This window comes from Haemaphysalis longicornis, unplaced genomic scaffold (assembly GCF_048455015.1).
Source record: "Haemaphysalis longicornis isolate Haplotype H1 unplaced genomic scaffold, Haemaphysalis longicornis Haplotype H1 scaffold_7, whole genome shotgun sequence".
In the NCBI taxonomy this organism is placed as follows: Eukaryota; Metazoa; Arthropoda; class Arachnida; order Ixodida; family Ixodidae; genus Haemaphysalis; species Haemaphysalis longicornis.
The window spans coordinates 38,671,315-38,686,972 of record NW_027526422.1 but is presented as its reverse complement, the minus strand read 5'-3'; the positions used below and the strand labels follow the sequence as shown (position 1 = coordinate 38,686,972).

General features: G+C 49.1%; 1 protein-coding gene across 2 annotated transcripts in view; it reads right to left on the bottom strand.

Moving 5' to 3' along the window:
• The window catches only part of Hmgcr (HMG coenzyme A reductase), an 89,527-nt gene that overhangs the window by 66,578 nt on the left and 7,291 nt on the right, over positions 1–15,658 (bottom strand). Inside the window, exon 1 of one of the 2 annotated variants that reach the window (XM_077676814.1) lies at positions 973–1,052. The exons of the other annotated variant lie outside the window; for it this stretch is intronic. Coding sequence (XP_077532940.1) covers positions 973–1,037 — 65 coding nt within the window. The 5' untranslated portion in view covers positions 1,038–1,052. Of the gene's footprint in view, positions 1–972; positions 1,053–15,658 lie in introns of those variants that run through there. 2 annotated transcript variants of the gene reach the window in all.

Here is a 15,658-nt window from a genome sequence, read left to right as displayed (position 1 = left end):
TGAAGACATGACAACGGGCCGCTCTCCCGCATCGGTGCCTTTCGCACATGGATCAGACCGGCTAGGAGCACGACCTCAGGCTACGACAATGTTCTCGAACAGATTTCAATGGGTCAACGCGTACACATGCTGAGTGTTTGTACCAGGAAGTTAACAGCCCAAATCGCGATGTCATTCCGGTATAGCTCGAAAGGTCTGCTAATATACTTGAGATGTGAAGGTTAACAACGCAACCGCAGCCTTGGGACACAGAAGTAACTGAGGGGTCTGCATAACAGCCGCAGCTTCCTAAATTAGACGCCAGCCCCACAAGGCGACAGCGATCCTGGAGGCGATCTTGGACTTTCTCGAGCGACCTAGACCAGTGAAGGGCTTTACCTGAGCCGGCTGAGAAAAAGTCCACAACGGCAAGATTGGTGCCAGGGACGAAGGCCATGAGGTCATGAGTGTCACCATCAAATAGGGCGTGAAAATCTTAAACTTCTGGGCATAACGGCTCCTTCGAGCAAGTTCATCCACGGTAAAAACGAGGGCCCATGTTTGCAAGATGGTAAGCAGAATATAAATCTCATCGCCTTCTTTCGTTCTGCCAGCAAGCAAGGTATAACCGCACGCTGCTGAGAAAGCTATCGCCCGTTGAGGCGTGTCGCCCTATTGTACTTCGTAAGCAGCAGATAAACTAAGCATTCCGCGGAAAAAGTGAGAGAGGAGGAGTACGGGTACATCAAAACAAGGGGAAAGACACCAATACACTATCAATGTACGACTGTATGCGCTAACACGCACATGTTCGTCAACCACCGAACCTGGGACCCCGGCGATTACGGTCAGTTGTCTATTCGAACTGCATGATCATCAGACGACCGCCCCACGTCGACGTCATGGACACTGACAGTTACCGACGCAAAGAGCTACCATAATGCACGAATTAACGCGTGATGCTCCGCAAAGGATCAGGCGGCGGTGACTGACCTGCATCGGAGGGCGCGGTAGAAAGCCAGGAGTCGGAGGAACATCCGAAGCCTTCGTGCGACCATTACCGAACCTTCGGGGACGCACCCGCAAAGTGGAACCTATTGGCCGCCTCACCGCTGCTTACGTCACCTCCCTGGTTTCTGACCACGTCGTACACCAGGCGGTCACAGCCGCACTGTCAATCGTAAGCAGGAACGAGGAAAGGCCGCCAGCAATGGACCCACGGGATGCTCACCATCTCAGGCAAACGAGCCCCCCCCCCCTCCCACTATACAAAACAAACAGAAAACATCGCCTGGTTTAAAAAAACACCCGGGCGTGCCTTTTCCGCCTTCCTGGTGCGTTTGCCCCGTTCAAACAAAGGAGTCGGAAAAGGTCCCCGCGAGTAACGGTACAACCTTGATGCTTTTCTCGGAAGTCTGTACCCTACAGCCGCGAAGGCGTCTTCCATGGTCGCCAACAAGAATCGCGAGCGCTTCGCTGTTCCTCAGCGATGTTGGATATGTTGGGTGGATAGGTTTGGCGGCAATGGCCACTGTCTCCGACCATGGCCTCAGGTGAGAGCTGCAATAACTGATGTCCACGAGCCGAGTTCCAGAGTTGGGAAAATGCTGTCCGGGTGAGACCCGCGGCGGAAGTTACAGCACAGGGGCTTCCCGCTGTCGTCAAAGAGAAAAGAGCATGGTCGCAAGCGTAGATTACTAACGTACGCCCACGAAGATTATTCGGACAAACTACTTGATTAGAATCCTATCCACTGGAACTGAGATCTATCAGATGGGAACGGATGCAATGGCGCACGACTCCAGGGGAAAGGATTTTTCATGTCAAGGGCACTTCGCCTTGTGAAGTTGATCTTGCTAATCGGCAAGCATGCATTACTCACAAAGATGCATAACAACCGCGTCCTTTACGTCTTCCTCAAGCATACTTGGAACCGTTTCAGGCTGGGTCATCGCTCGTCGGAGGACTATGTCACCGTAATGAAAAATAGCGCGTGGGGCCACGCCCGCTTAGTGGCCTGGTGCTCGCCGAGCTACGTTCATTATCTCAACCTCAGATGTCTATTATGAATGCTCGAGACTTTCTGCTGCGTGTTGCGATGCCCTTTGGTAGTCGGACAGTCCATGCGCGTCTTAGCTTGCTCACTATACTTGAGCGCGGAGAGGATGATGGCCCTATCCCCCTCGTCCGGCCTTCACCGCCGTTCCTCGAGGAGAGAAGGGACACGCCGATGCAGCGTTGACGCTGCTTGGCAGTATATTTCCACGCATGATGTGATCCACGTGCTTTCCTGTGCAACGTCGCAGCGTATTTATAAATAGATGCTTGTTTTCCTGTGACTGGTCCTTGTAGTACAGTATGTACGTCCAGGACGTGCTCGGAGACAATTAAGGCATCCACTTTGTGCCAATAGTGCTATTATTCTTTATTCAGCAAGGTCCGCCGTGAGGTACGTATACAATGTCGTGCGATGTTGAAGAACCATCTCCCCCCGTCTCTCTCTCTCTCACCCTTAGAGAAACGGAAGCCTTTGTTACGCCAAAAGAGACAATCAGAGATGCCGACAAAGCGAGCAGCAGTGCCCAAACTTGCAATTTTCGCGAGCCATTGAAAATATTGCGTAAATTCAAACGTTAATAAATGGAGAACATGGTTGATAAGACTCACTTTGCCTGACCGAAGTCTCCAAAAAAGAGGCAAGCGCCAGGAAAAGCGTAAACGGCATCACAAGCTATATCTTCAAACTGTGTCAAGTGCTTAACGAAACCGTAGTACTGGCGCCGCCACCGTGCATTACAAGCCCGGGACATTTCGCTCAATTTGGAATTTGTTAGACAAGCTAAAAAAGCGAACGAATTCCCCGTGCGGCGCAGTAAATTCCACGAAGGGCGAAAAATCACGCGCAGCGGAATGCACTTACGAAACAAATGGAGCTCTGCGAGAACAATAGCAATACTTTATTTCAACCCAGGGGGGAGGGGGGGGGGGGGGGGCTGGTGTGCAGGAAAGGCCAATGGGCCACACCGAGGGGCCCAGAACACGATTACCAAAAACAAAAGTAAGATCGACCTAAAGATTTCCACACCCAACTTCGTTCCCACACACAGCAGAAAAAAGCCGCCCGCCCGCATCTTCCCACGGGGGGAACTCGAGTAAATGCGTCGCATAGGGGTGGTTGTATTGCGTGAAAGTTGCGTAACTGGGTAGTTTGTGGTTACCGTTTGGATGTGGGGAGGGTTTGGAAAGACGCGCATGCGCGCACTTCCGTACACAAGCGCGCGACCTTTCCACGCCCCCCACAATTTCCACGCTGTTGTCACGCAGCTGTCACGCCGCTAGCACGCCGCTAGCACGCCGCTATCACGTGTACACCTGCCGCTGTTGCTGCTGAGCGCGACGGAGCGCACGGGGTAACTACTGCGCATGCGCGCGCAGACGCGTTCCCCCCCCCCCCCCCCCCCCCCGCACCGCCGCAGCTGTTGTTGAGAGCGACGAGGGTACGGGGGAGAGGCGCGCACCTGCGCCTCGACGTGACGTCATGAGCTGCGGACGCCTATGGACGGAGGAGTTGGCGAGCCTAAGAAATGCTCCGCATTTAAAAGTAGCAGAGGATCCCTAAGCGTATTCTCGTTGTAAGATGAGAAAGCAAAAGCGTACGGGCGACAGAACTTCGGAAGATGATTCCATAGCGCCAACAGTCCTGACACCCGGGCGTTTTCCAGTTCCGCCTCCATCTGAAAAGCAGCAACCACGGCCGGTATCGAACCCGCGTCCTTGGACTTTAGCAGGACAACGTCTCAGCCATTGGGCCACGCGGTGGGTCCGGGTGGGCGTTTTCGGCAGCCTAGCCAAGTAACGCTTTCGGCGACCGTCGCAGCACGTTCGGGGGCCACCTTGTACGATGTGGAGCTTCAAGCATAACGCATGCCTCAATCGTTCCACCACTTTTTATCCGCATCTTATATGCGCACTGCGCGAACGGACTTCCGTGCTAAGACCTCTTCAGAACTGCGTATTTTTCGGAATGAATTGCAGCTGTCCAACGAACACGCGGTAACTGCGGATTCTTACAGGTATGCGCCATACGAAAGGTACCCAAATGGTGGCCTCTGGTCAAAGCTTGCGGCAAAACGAGAGGAGACATACCTACAAGCGTGTGGTCGTCGCTGTGGAACTTCACGGAAATGCCAAGTAAGAAGTTCCCGGCATAGCACTGAGGCAGTGCGGTTGAATAGGAGGGGCGAGGGATTCAAAATCGGAATAATGTTTCTAAAGTAACGTCATCTGCTTACACTGGATAGCGCATTCCCGGAGTCCACACACCTTCCGAAGCGGAATTCGCAGGGTTGTTTAACAGCAGTTATCACGGATGTGTGGGTGTGAGCGTGGTTCAAACACGCAGATCATGCTTCCAGGAAAAAAAATATTTAAGCTATGTCGCAAGCATATGTAGTCAAATACAAGTTAGTGTGCACGGCCCGGCCTTACTGCAAGCCTTCAGTTCCCTCTCTTTGTTTCCAGTTGCTCTTAGCGCTGTTAACACGGAAGTTCCGAATTTATGCTTAAAACACGCGCTATGACATTCTCAAATGACGCTTCTCTCTCTCTTTTTTTTCCCCTTTTGCTGAATGCCACTAAACGTTGCGTGTGATGGCCATTCTTTTACGTTTCGTTTCTCTCTTTTTTTTTCCATTTGTACACGTTCGAAACGAAGCTACGTTGGCAGGAAATAGAACTCGCGTGCGTAGCAGAGGAATGCTTTAGTCATGACTGCGCCACTAAATGTGCCAACTCACCCAAAGTTTCATTCTTGTGAGGTTAAGTGGCCGTGCGGGTTCCAGAGAAAGACAGTTCGAATTTCGCGCTTAGTCTGCGTTTTCGCTGCCCGCGAAGGATAAAAGCGTGGCGGGGGACCGGAATCGATGGCGTGACTGCACGCACGCACACGAAAAGCGAAGCACACTTTTCTGACAGTGCGCAAAGATTCGACGCTGATAAAGGGAAACATGCCTAACGACGGCGATGCTTGAACGCGAAACTTTCTTGTTGAGGGATTCCTCCGTTGTCGTTTGAGTTTCGACTTTAAATCGCCGGCGGTTTGGACTTCAGTTTCCTCTATAGAGACGCTATCAGTGAGACATAGGCAGCTTCGCTTTAAAAACGAAAACCTAAAGCAGGCTTCACCTGTGAAAGAGTATATTTGAGGCAGAGTACGCTTTACAGGTGGTAATTGGCTTTCCCGCAGCGGGTTTTTAGGAGGATTACAGACGCCATCAGTGAGACATATATAGAGAGCTTCACTTTAATATTAGCCCGAAAAAAAGCTCGCTGATTACGCGAACTAAGAAAAACCGCTAGCTATAAACACTAAAAAAAAATTACCAAGTACACGGTCACTCAAACGCATACAAACGGTATTTTTTTACTGTAACCTAACCCACTCCCCCCCCCCCCCCCCCCCTGAAAAAAGATGTGCATTAAACACGATGGCCTATACGAAGGCTCGAAAATATATACACTTCTGTTGTCACTTTTTTTCCGAATGTTGTAAAAGGTCGCACATAAAAGGGTAAGTTCCGAAGTGAATAAACGTGTGGCCGAGATGGTCTTTATCTGATGTGTGTTATATGTGTAGTCTTCGTTTAGCATGCATTCATGCTGCGACAATGTGTCGAGCCCCGGCCCCGTGGACAGTCTTCTTTTGCTCCAATAAAACGGTTCAAACAAAGGTCCAGTGATATTTTTATAGGTAGTGTGGCATAATTAGTGAACTCTTCACTTGCGTTCCAGTGGAAAACCTAAAAGTGTAGACCGCTCGTTCGTCATATCGAGACGACGCCCAGGGCAAAAGTAGACCCGAAATAGACGGACAAGGAAGAGCACGCGGCAACAAACGTCCTTGACCTCAAACACCGTTTGCTAAAGAAAGCAGCGTCCCCAAAGTTCAAGGCGGTGGATCAAGTTTGGAGGTGCCTCGGCTGCAGTACGAACGAGTCGGCGAAATTTATTTGCAAAAGAAAATGGCTCCTTTATTAACAACAGAAAAAAGTGTGCGTGCGTATGTGTGTGTGTGTGTGTGTGTGTGTGTGTGTGTGTGTGTGTGTGTGTGTGTGTGTGTGCGTGTGTGTGTGTGTGTGTGTGCGTGTGTGTGTGTGTGTGCGTGTGTGTGTGTGTGTGTGTGTGCGTGTGTGTGTGTGTGTGTGTGTGTGTGTGTGTGTGTGCGCGCGCGCGTGCGTGCGTGCGTGCGTGCGTGAGTGCGTGCGTGCGCGTGCGGGGGGGGGTACTGCCTGTGTAAGTGACTTTTCTGCTTCATATAGCAGGCGGAAGAGGACGACTGCTCTGCTGCTCTAGTGCGATGATGTTTCACAGAGTGATTTACGAAGCATTGTGTCCGTGTTTTAGGGGCGAAGCCCCTTAGGGGCTCGGGCTTTTGGCGTCTCATGTCGTCGTCGTAACCATCGTCTCATGTAGTCACGGTACTAAAACACCGGAAAACTCGTTTAATTGATTGTAGGGTTTAACGCGCCTACGCAACGAAGGCGATGAGGCGCGCCGTTGTGGAGGGCTCCGGATTAATTTTGACCGCCTCGGGATCTTTAACGTGCGTCGAATCCTCGTGCACACGGGCGTTTTTTTTTTGCTTTTCGCCCTGGGTTTACGCCTAGTTTACTAGTTTACGCCTCGCACTAGAACGTAACGCGTACTGAAAAACACCGGGAGACTCGTTTACGCCTCGCGCTAGAGAGCTTCGTGCTTCAAAGACAAGAGACTTTTACAGCAAAGTTGTATACCTCTACCCTCAATGGTTTCATCTTCGTGGGCACTAACGCCGAGGCCCCAACGAATACACTTATAGACTGCATGCTTCGCCCCTCCCCAGGTTTCACGTTAGTGGAGATGGCCCGGGATTTATTTATTTATTTATTTATTTTTACATTCAAGCTGAAATTTTCAGTCAACACGAACAAACTCACCCTGTCACAAGCACTATGCTACGCCTGCGCGGCTATGTATTCGTATTCAGGGCGCCTAACCCCACCACCGGTAACCCTCGCGGCGGTGGAATAACGAATTGCAAGGTCTCTGAGGAGCTCACCGAATATTCGCCGTTACATTTCTTACGAGGCCTTTCAACGAAACGACGTTTTTTTCAGGTCCATTTCAGACTGCAGACACGCACCAGCATCGGACGCCCACATCAGGAGCTAGGAACTCGCGACCTGGGATCATCAGTGCATTGATATAGCTACTGAGCAAAGGCGGCGGGCGCAGGCGACGTGCATGATGCGCGAGGCGGATGCCGCAGTTACATACGTGCGCTCGGCGATAAACAGGAAAAACATGCTTTTACTGCTTCAGTAGTTCGATTTCCTTTTCGCGTGCGCCTTCGTTTACGCCGCATCGTTTCCTTTTTCTCCTCCCTCCAAAATCACAACGATTGCCTCGTACAAATGGATCTAAATAATCGAAATAGGACGTGGGATAACAGAGACTACGATGTTGCGAATCCTGCAGCAGCCCTTTCGTCCGAGCTGTGGTCGGTTCCACGGCGGTTAAGGGACGCGACGTGACGCAAGGCGCAAAAAAAAGGGGGGCCCCAGCATTATTTTTCCTCTCGTGCGACAAGGAAAAGCGGCTCCCCCAGAGCGGAGGAGGAGCAGCAGCGCGCTTGTTTACTCGCCGCCGCGTTTGCCCTGGAAACAAAACTCGCGCCAAAGTTAAACAAGGCCAACCGAGAGCGCCTCGCAGCGGCTAGCGCGGAGGGAAGTTTTTTTTTTTTTTTTTCGCCGAAAAGACGCCACGGCGCCCCTGGCATTGCGAAGTTTTGAGGGCGCACGCTGGTTTGCCAGAAGCGATGCATTTGTCCGTGCAGAGACGTGCGCCTTCGCACGATTCGTCCGGTCACATCATGTCCCAGCGCACGCGCGAAAAATAATTAGCCATGGTTGAACGCGGTCAACCAAAGTTTGCCGAGCGATACCTCGGTTTTCGCGGTGAAACAGAGACGCTGTAGGCGCGAACGCGCGTGAACTTGTATACAGCCAGCGCCTCCTTGTATCACTTTATGACGACACGCCCTCTTACTCTTTCCCCCTATATTCCCTTCTTCGCACCCCTCCCCATTGGAACGAACGAGCGACTATAGGAAGCTTTCACTGTGCTACCGCACGAGGCACTGGCTTGACCTTGGCTGAGCTTGAAGGTCAGACGGACGCTACGAAGAACGAGGCGTTTTCTGGGTTTGTAACTGGAGTAAGACAGCTTTCACTTTAAAAATTCAGATAGACAATTAAGACTGCTTACGCGTGAGAAAGCGAAAGCCTTTCTCTGGTGCCACTATAAGCAGACGCTGTAGGATACACTCACGCGTGCTCTGCAGGCATATTGAGGACGCGGGAAACAGTTCACCCTCTTAATGCGAGCACTACTCACACAAAAACTGCTTTCCCCGTGAGATGCGACGCCAGCGCTGCAAGCACTGAGCGAGCTTTTTTTTTTTTTGGCGTGCTAATTTAGCGTCGTGGTGACGCTCTCGGCTCCTACAAGCCCGTGTTCGATTCCCGATGAAATCTAATGTGCCAAATTTTCATTGCAATGCAATTGATATATACGTCATCAAGATTAATCCCCACAGGCACCTTTGCACAAATTACGACGTTTATGTGTTTTTTTCTCTTTACAGTTGCGACCATTTTCTGTACAGGACAACAACAACAACGGTTTTCCGCACAATTCGCGTTAAAAAAAGCCACCAAACTTCATCCATTCTACTGAGACCTCTGGCGCTGAGGTCCAGCTCGACGGTGCCCTTTCACACTTCCTTCGATAGGTCCCTTCTTTCCCCAAACATGTATGCAACTTCAACGCCTTCACGTCGCGGTCATCACGTGGCCAAACCATGATGGACTTCTTTCTTCTCCAACGTCAGTGACCAGTCCCTCAAATGCTGCCGTTCTGAACACGACTACCGCTTGACATTTCGCGTATCAACCTTAGACTCATCACCGTTCGGCCATTGTACCACTTTAAAACCTGGACTTATTACCTTACTAGATAAAGTCTAAAATGAGTATGCCATGTTCTGAGCTTTTCCTAACGATTTATGTGCACCCTTTAACCAGAACAGCGCGTTCGAAAGTGCCGCTCTTCTCTCATATTCCCCGATGAGCTGACGTCTGCCATGAGCACACGATGGTAAGCTCGCAGCACTAAATTTGGCGGATTGCTAACCTGTACAACCAGTGCGCGAACAAACAAAATGTGAAGTTAGTGATAAGCAATATTTTCAAGGCTGAAGCATGAAAACTCCGAGCGAACTGCCCCAACTACTGCCGCCGATTACAGAACTGAACACTCCTATCATGGACTGCATGAATCGTACTCCGCAACACAGCCACAACTAGGATTTCCAAAAACTGCCTTGAGTGTCCCTTTAAGGGCCGGCGTGTTTCGATTGTATACAGTCCCGCTGTATGCCCTCAGAGTCTTGTGTACTTGACCTTCCAGCTCTTTGTTACAAAGTGCTTGTGAAGCCTCTTCCACGCACTTTCACAGAGCCTGCGCCTTAAACGTACTGCTAAATGCACAAGGTCTTTTTTTTTTTTTTTTAGGAATACGGGCAGAATATGGTATCAATGACGCTGCGGTCCTGCTCTGACAGACGTGCAGCCATTTAGCACGGCAGCTAACCGGTTATCATTTATTAAAAAAAAATAGAAACTAATTTCCGCTATCCCATTCATTTAAGAACTACCCCAACGTGCTTTCTTCCTATTTGTAAAGCCAATGTAACGGTTCCACCCTCGCTGACTCAACGGTACAAAGGCCACCGAGTCAGCATTTAAACTAAACACGTCGGCCATCAAAGCCTCTCAATAGGAGGGCGAAGTGTAAAAGCTGCCCAGCGGGACTAAACAACATTAACACTCACAGCAGCGCGGATGACTCAAGACTGTACCCTCCAACAGCCAGACGACTACGAGCGACTGGGCCACGCATATATCAGTAGTGCACAGCTGAGTTATAAACTTGTTTACATTCGTCGGGCGATTGTTACGCAGGGGGAAGCCTCCCTCCTCCAGCCCCGTCCTTAGCTGCAAGATTGCGACCATCCTATCATGCGAGGCCAAGACTTCGCAAGGCTATTGTTGACTCAATGGGTCCGCAGCCTAAAACAAACAAACGATATGAAAGCCTCCGCTCGGCGTACCATTTGTACACCGACGCTGCTGACCCTGTTTTCGCAATTAATTCCGATAATTAATCACGCAAGTCCTTGGGATTTTTTTTTGTCTTCGCTCGCTCACGACGGGAAAAAAAGTGGCGCCGGCGGCGGCCCCGTATGACGTCACCGCACGTGTCGGCGCAATGCCAGTCTGCGGGGACGCTTCGCACAACAAAAAGCCGACCTCGAGGAACAGTGGACGCCGACCAGTGGCCGAGAAAACGGCGGAGTAAGCGCAGCACGCATATCCAAACCGCCTGCTCCATATGCAACTGCGCGATGACTTGTGGAGGACTAGTGGAGGTCGCGACTCATTGCGGCTAAATGCTTTGCCCACGACAAAAGCGGCGCTTGCACGCATCGGAGCCCCGGAGGGGGGCTTTCATAAAGTTAAATTAGATCCTTCTGGCAAGTCAATGAGGAGCGGCGCCCGTTTCGTCGGACGACGTCACCGCTCATGTAAGCGTCGTCCTCGGCACTACGGTCGCGAAGACACTGGGGACACGAGGAAAGTGTATTCCTCCTACGCACGTTCAGACGATCTCCCCCTCCGGTCGAATGACCTCGCACACGCTGCAGGTTTCGATAATGCTACTTGTATACGCTAGAACAGTGGCCGGGTGGATCGTCATATCTGCGCACAAGTTTCCCCAGACGTGGCTCCTAATGAGCGACCTAATGAGGCGGCCTAACGAGCGTAGAACGAGTTTCCACAATCCTGCCTTCAAATCAAAGCACTGAGGCTGCATACATTCCAACTCTGCGAGCTTAGCTTAAGGACCGGAAGATGCATACGTGTTCCCAAACAACTTTTCACCGGGGTATCTACCGAACCATCATATTGTACACTCCCTGAATGCTTCTAAGGTTTTCCCTGGAATCTCGTTAGACAATTGTCTGACTAACTCGCAATCGAAGCGTTTCTTTTTTTAAACAACTCGATGCCTATTACGATTTAAATAGCTCGATGCCTATTACGATTCAGCCATCATTGACCCGCGCCTGCAATGGTTGTCAAGGAATTTGTCCTAATAGCACTTTTCAAGCGAACTATGCCGGGTCGCAGAACCGAGCAAATACGATTTTACTCAAACATGGGAGGACATTGTGCAAAGTACGACATTAATTATGCTCAAATATACTCATCACTTCTTGGCCTAAGTAGATATATTCGCTTACCACTTCCACTGCCTCGTCACCTATTTCAAATCGCTGGGCTGCCCCGACGTTATTGACGATTACTTTAGTTTTCTGCATATTAATTGTCAGGCCCACGGTTCTACTCTGCTTGTCCAGTGCGGTAACCATGCTTTGCAATTCGTCCCCCGAGTTACTTAGCAAGGCAACGAGCAAATCTGGATTACTGAGGTATTCTACATTAACTCTTACGCCCACCTGTTCCCAAATCAATGTTCTGAATACTTCTTGTAAACGTGCTGTGAATAACATTGCAGAGATTGTGTCTTCTTGTCTGACGCCCTTTCTTATAGGTACTTTACTGCTCTCCTTTGTAGGACGACGGTATAGCTGTGGACCCATTGTAGATATCCTCTAGTACTATTACGTAATGCTCGAGTACACCCTGATTCCGCAATACCTGAATGACTGCTGAGGTTTCGACAGAGTCAAATGCTTTCTCATAATCTATGAAGACTATATATATATATATATATATATATATATATATATATATATATATATATATATATATATATATATATATATATATATATATATATATATATATATATATATATATATATATATATATATATATATATATATATGGGTCGATTATACTCCACGCATTTCTGTATCACCTGATTGATCATATGAATATGGTCCATTGCTGAATAGCCTTCACGAAACCGTGCTTGTTCATTAGGTTGACTGAAATATAAGGTGGCAGAAATTCTGTTAGCGATTATCTTGGAAAGTACCTTGTAAACGACTGACAGTAAGCTGATCGGCCGGTAATTTTTCACGTCCTTCCAAGATTCCGGTACACTCGCGGTCATGTATACTATACAGGATCACCAGTTTTTCTAGTACAATTTGCTCGCCATCCTTCAAGACGTCTGCTGTAATCTGATCCTCACCAGGTGCTTTGCCCCTTGAATTTCTTTCAAAGCCTTCTTTACTGGCGGGATGTGTATCTCCTCTGAACTACTTCCTCGTAAGGTATTATCCTGGATGGCGCGGCTACTGTACAGATCTCTATAGAACTCCTCGGCTACTATAACTATTTTATCCCTATTTGTGATGACACTGCCTTGCTTGTCTTTAGGCGCATACATCTGATTTTTCCCCATGCCTAGTCGCCTCTTCACTACTTTCAGGCTGCCTCCGTTCTTTACAGCATGCTCAACCTTCTCCATATTATAATTCCGCGTGCCAGCTGCCTTACGATTATTAATTAATTTCCAAAGCTCCGCTAGTTCTATTATGTCAGCTGGAGGGGATATTGTCAGCTCACCTGCGGGGCAAAAACTTGGAGGCCCACTAAGAGGGTTGAACCTAAATTGAGGACGACTCAACGAGCAATGGAACGGAAGATGATAGGTGTAACATTAAGGGACGAGAACAGAGCGGAGTTGGTCAGGGAACAAACGCGTGTTAAGTACATATAAGTAGAAATTAAGAAGAAATGGGGGTGGGCAGGGCATTTAATGCGAAGGCAAGATACAGTTGGTCATTGAGGGTAACAGAGTGGATTCGTGGTGGATCCCTATAGAGAAGGCAGGCGTGGCAGGGGGCGCCAGAAAGTTAGACGGGCAGATGAGATCAAGAAGTTTACGGGGATAAATTGGTCGCAGTTGGCACAGGACCGGGATAATTGGAGATCCATGGGAGAGGCCTTCGTCCTGCAGTGGGCGTATATATGATGATGATGATGATGATGACACATATGCAGAGATGTTATTTCCCAAATTTGCTCTACTGGTCGCAGTATTTGGTGTCACAAGTGGGTATATGGTGGTAAGGCAGAGAGGCACGGGAAATTTATTCTACCATTAAGCAAACTGGAGATGGTCTGCAAAACCCGCCTTATGAGAAATTTCTCTTCAAGCAACGCAGAAGACTGAGTTGATCAAGAGTGATAGATTCTCTCGCTGAGAAAACGAATATACCACTGTTCCGTGCAGCCCTAAAATAAAAGGCTGCATCCACTCGACGAGAGAGAGAGAGAGAGAGAGGGGGGGGGGGGGGGTTATGAGCTACAGGATGGTCCGATCACCCCATGGAAATCGTCACTTTTCGTTACCTCGCATGCGTGAATTTTGTTGACTTTATTCAATTGGCTGTTCAGCATGACATTGCCTCGTGTGGGATGAAAATCCGAAAAAAAAAAAAAAAAAACAGCGACCGTACGGCTCCACACCTTGGCGCGATGCGCACTTGTTCGTACACCAGGGTTAATGCACAACCAAAAACTGGATCCTTGCGGTCATGCGACCACCGTACACGCACACGGTGCGCTAAAGATAACGCGTCCATTTAGGCTAGTACGTGTTCAGTGTAAATGTCTGCGCACTTGAGGGCATGCCATTGAGAAGAAAATGCGTGGTGGAGTTCACAGAGTCTTCCCCTAGCAACAAAACGCACGACGCGGTTCGCTTGTGTACACAATGCACGTTTCTATGACTGCACCGGACGCCGCTGCAGAAAGCCGGGCATTGTATACACAGCTCCAAAAAAAGTGGCGGCGCTTTAACGTCCAGGGGAAAAAAAGTGATGACCGAATATAGAGCTCAGCCATTACACTGACGACTTCTGGCCGGCCCATTCTCGCAGAGATAGACGCGTGATAGGGTGCTTGACGTCCACAAAGGGCTACTTCCGCAGACGAGCTGGTGGAGGAAGACGTCGCTATAAGAGAGCACCGAGAGCGAGATAAAGAAAACTGTGCCGAGATAATGATCCAGACCATGCACGGCACGCGTGGCAGAAACGGCCGGCCCTCTTGTCACGGAAACGGGGGCATCGTCACGAAATCTGGAAGATATCTGGCGGCGGCACTATAATCTATTTGCGGCTGACCGTTTGCTATTACCGCTTCAGCCGAAGAGAGAAAGAAAAGCACGCGTAATGAAGAGGCAGTCCAGGATGGAAAGCGCCTGAATCTGCCGGCAGCTTGCGTAAGACGCCCCATACAAAAAGATCAGTTTTCCCGCTGCAGCAGACGGTAGTGCCGTGTTCGGGCTAAATTTAGGCCCACTGCAAGATAGTAACAGCCTCATGCCCAAAGTGCAGTGCTATGTTTAATGCGCGCCCGGTATAATAGCCTCAACGGGTTACGCGGAAGAAATGCCGGGTAGCGGCAGTTCTATCTTCCGGCGAACGTGTGTAGCTATTACGTACGGGCTCTTGCTAAACTGCATACCCGGACGTATCAGCACAGTCACTCTTCTTATCGGTGGTTTCGTTTACCATGAATGTTATCCGGCCGACATATCAAGTCCCCATTATGGAACAAAACGACTCGTGCTGATCAGTTTCATTTCATATCCCCTTCCCCTATCTAGGCGTACAGATAAGACTTCACTGCGAAAGGAAAACGTTGATAAAACACCCCACGCAGGGTAAAAAAAAAATAAAAATAATCGGCAAGCTAATTTACAGCTGAAAGACAGTCTGACATAGTGCCGTAACAAACCACATTTCATACGGAGTGGAGTTTTCTCTTATTTTCTGCGTTCCCAGTTTCGTTGGCAGATCCCGGCAAAGGTTGGGTTAAGTACCGTCTAAATAACAAATTCATAACTGAATATATCGCCATAATGAACCACAATTCATGCATACATAACAGGATTTTCTTTCTTTTCTTACTTTCTGTATTTTTTTTACTGCGCTATATTTCTGGCTTCATTGAAAGTCTAGACGGATCACTGGAGTGGTTGAATTAGGTGCCGTCTAAGCGCAAATTTTAAGTGAAAGAAAGTCTGACATATTACTGTGGTGAATTCATACGTAACGGAGATTTTCATTTTTTACTCGTGTCTTCTCTGGTCTCATTGAAAGTTTTTTTTTTTTTTTTTGGGGGGGGGTGACTGTAGACGTTCGAATAGGCGCCATCTAAATAACAAACTCATATCAGAGAAGCGCCCGTTTTTAACGCGTGCCGAAATATGACGAGCATGCAATTTTCTTTCGCATTCACCTAAAAAGATCGTTTGTCGTTGGAAGACACCAAAATCAAAAAAAAAAAAAGGGAGGGGGGAGGGGGGGGGAGAGAGAGAGAGAGAGACCCGGTCATGGCACGTGGTATGGGAGAGACCCGGTCATGGCATGGCAACGAACCAATGAATGAAAAAGATAACTGAAATTTTTCGGTTCAAACCACAAGCACAATAAAGGACTAGGAGAAAAATATTGGGAAAAAATGTAAAGCCCTCGCTGCTAGCTGCAAACTAAATTCCAATTCCAGCGACAACTGGGGCGTAAACTCTTGAA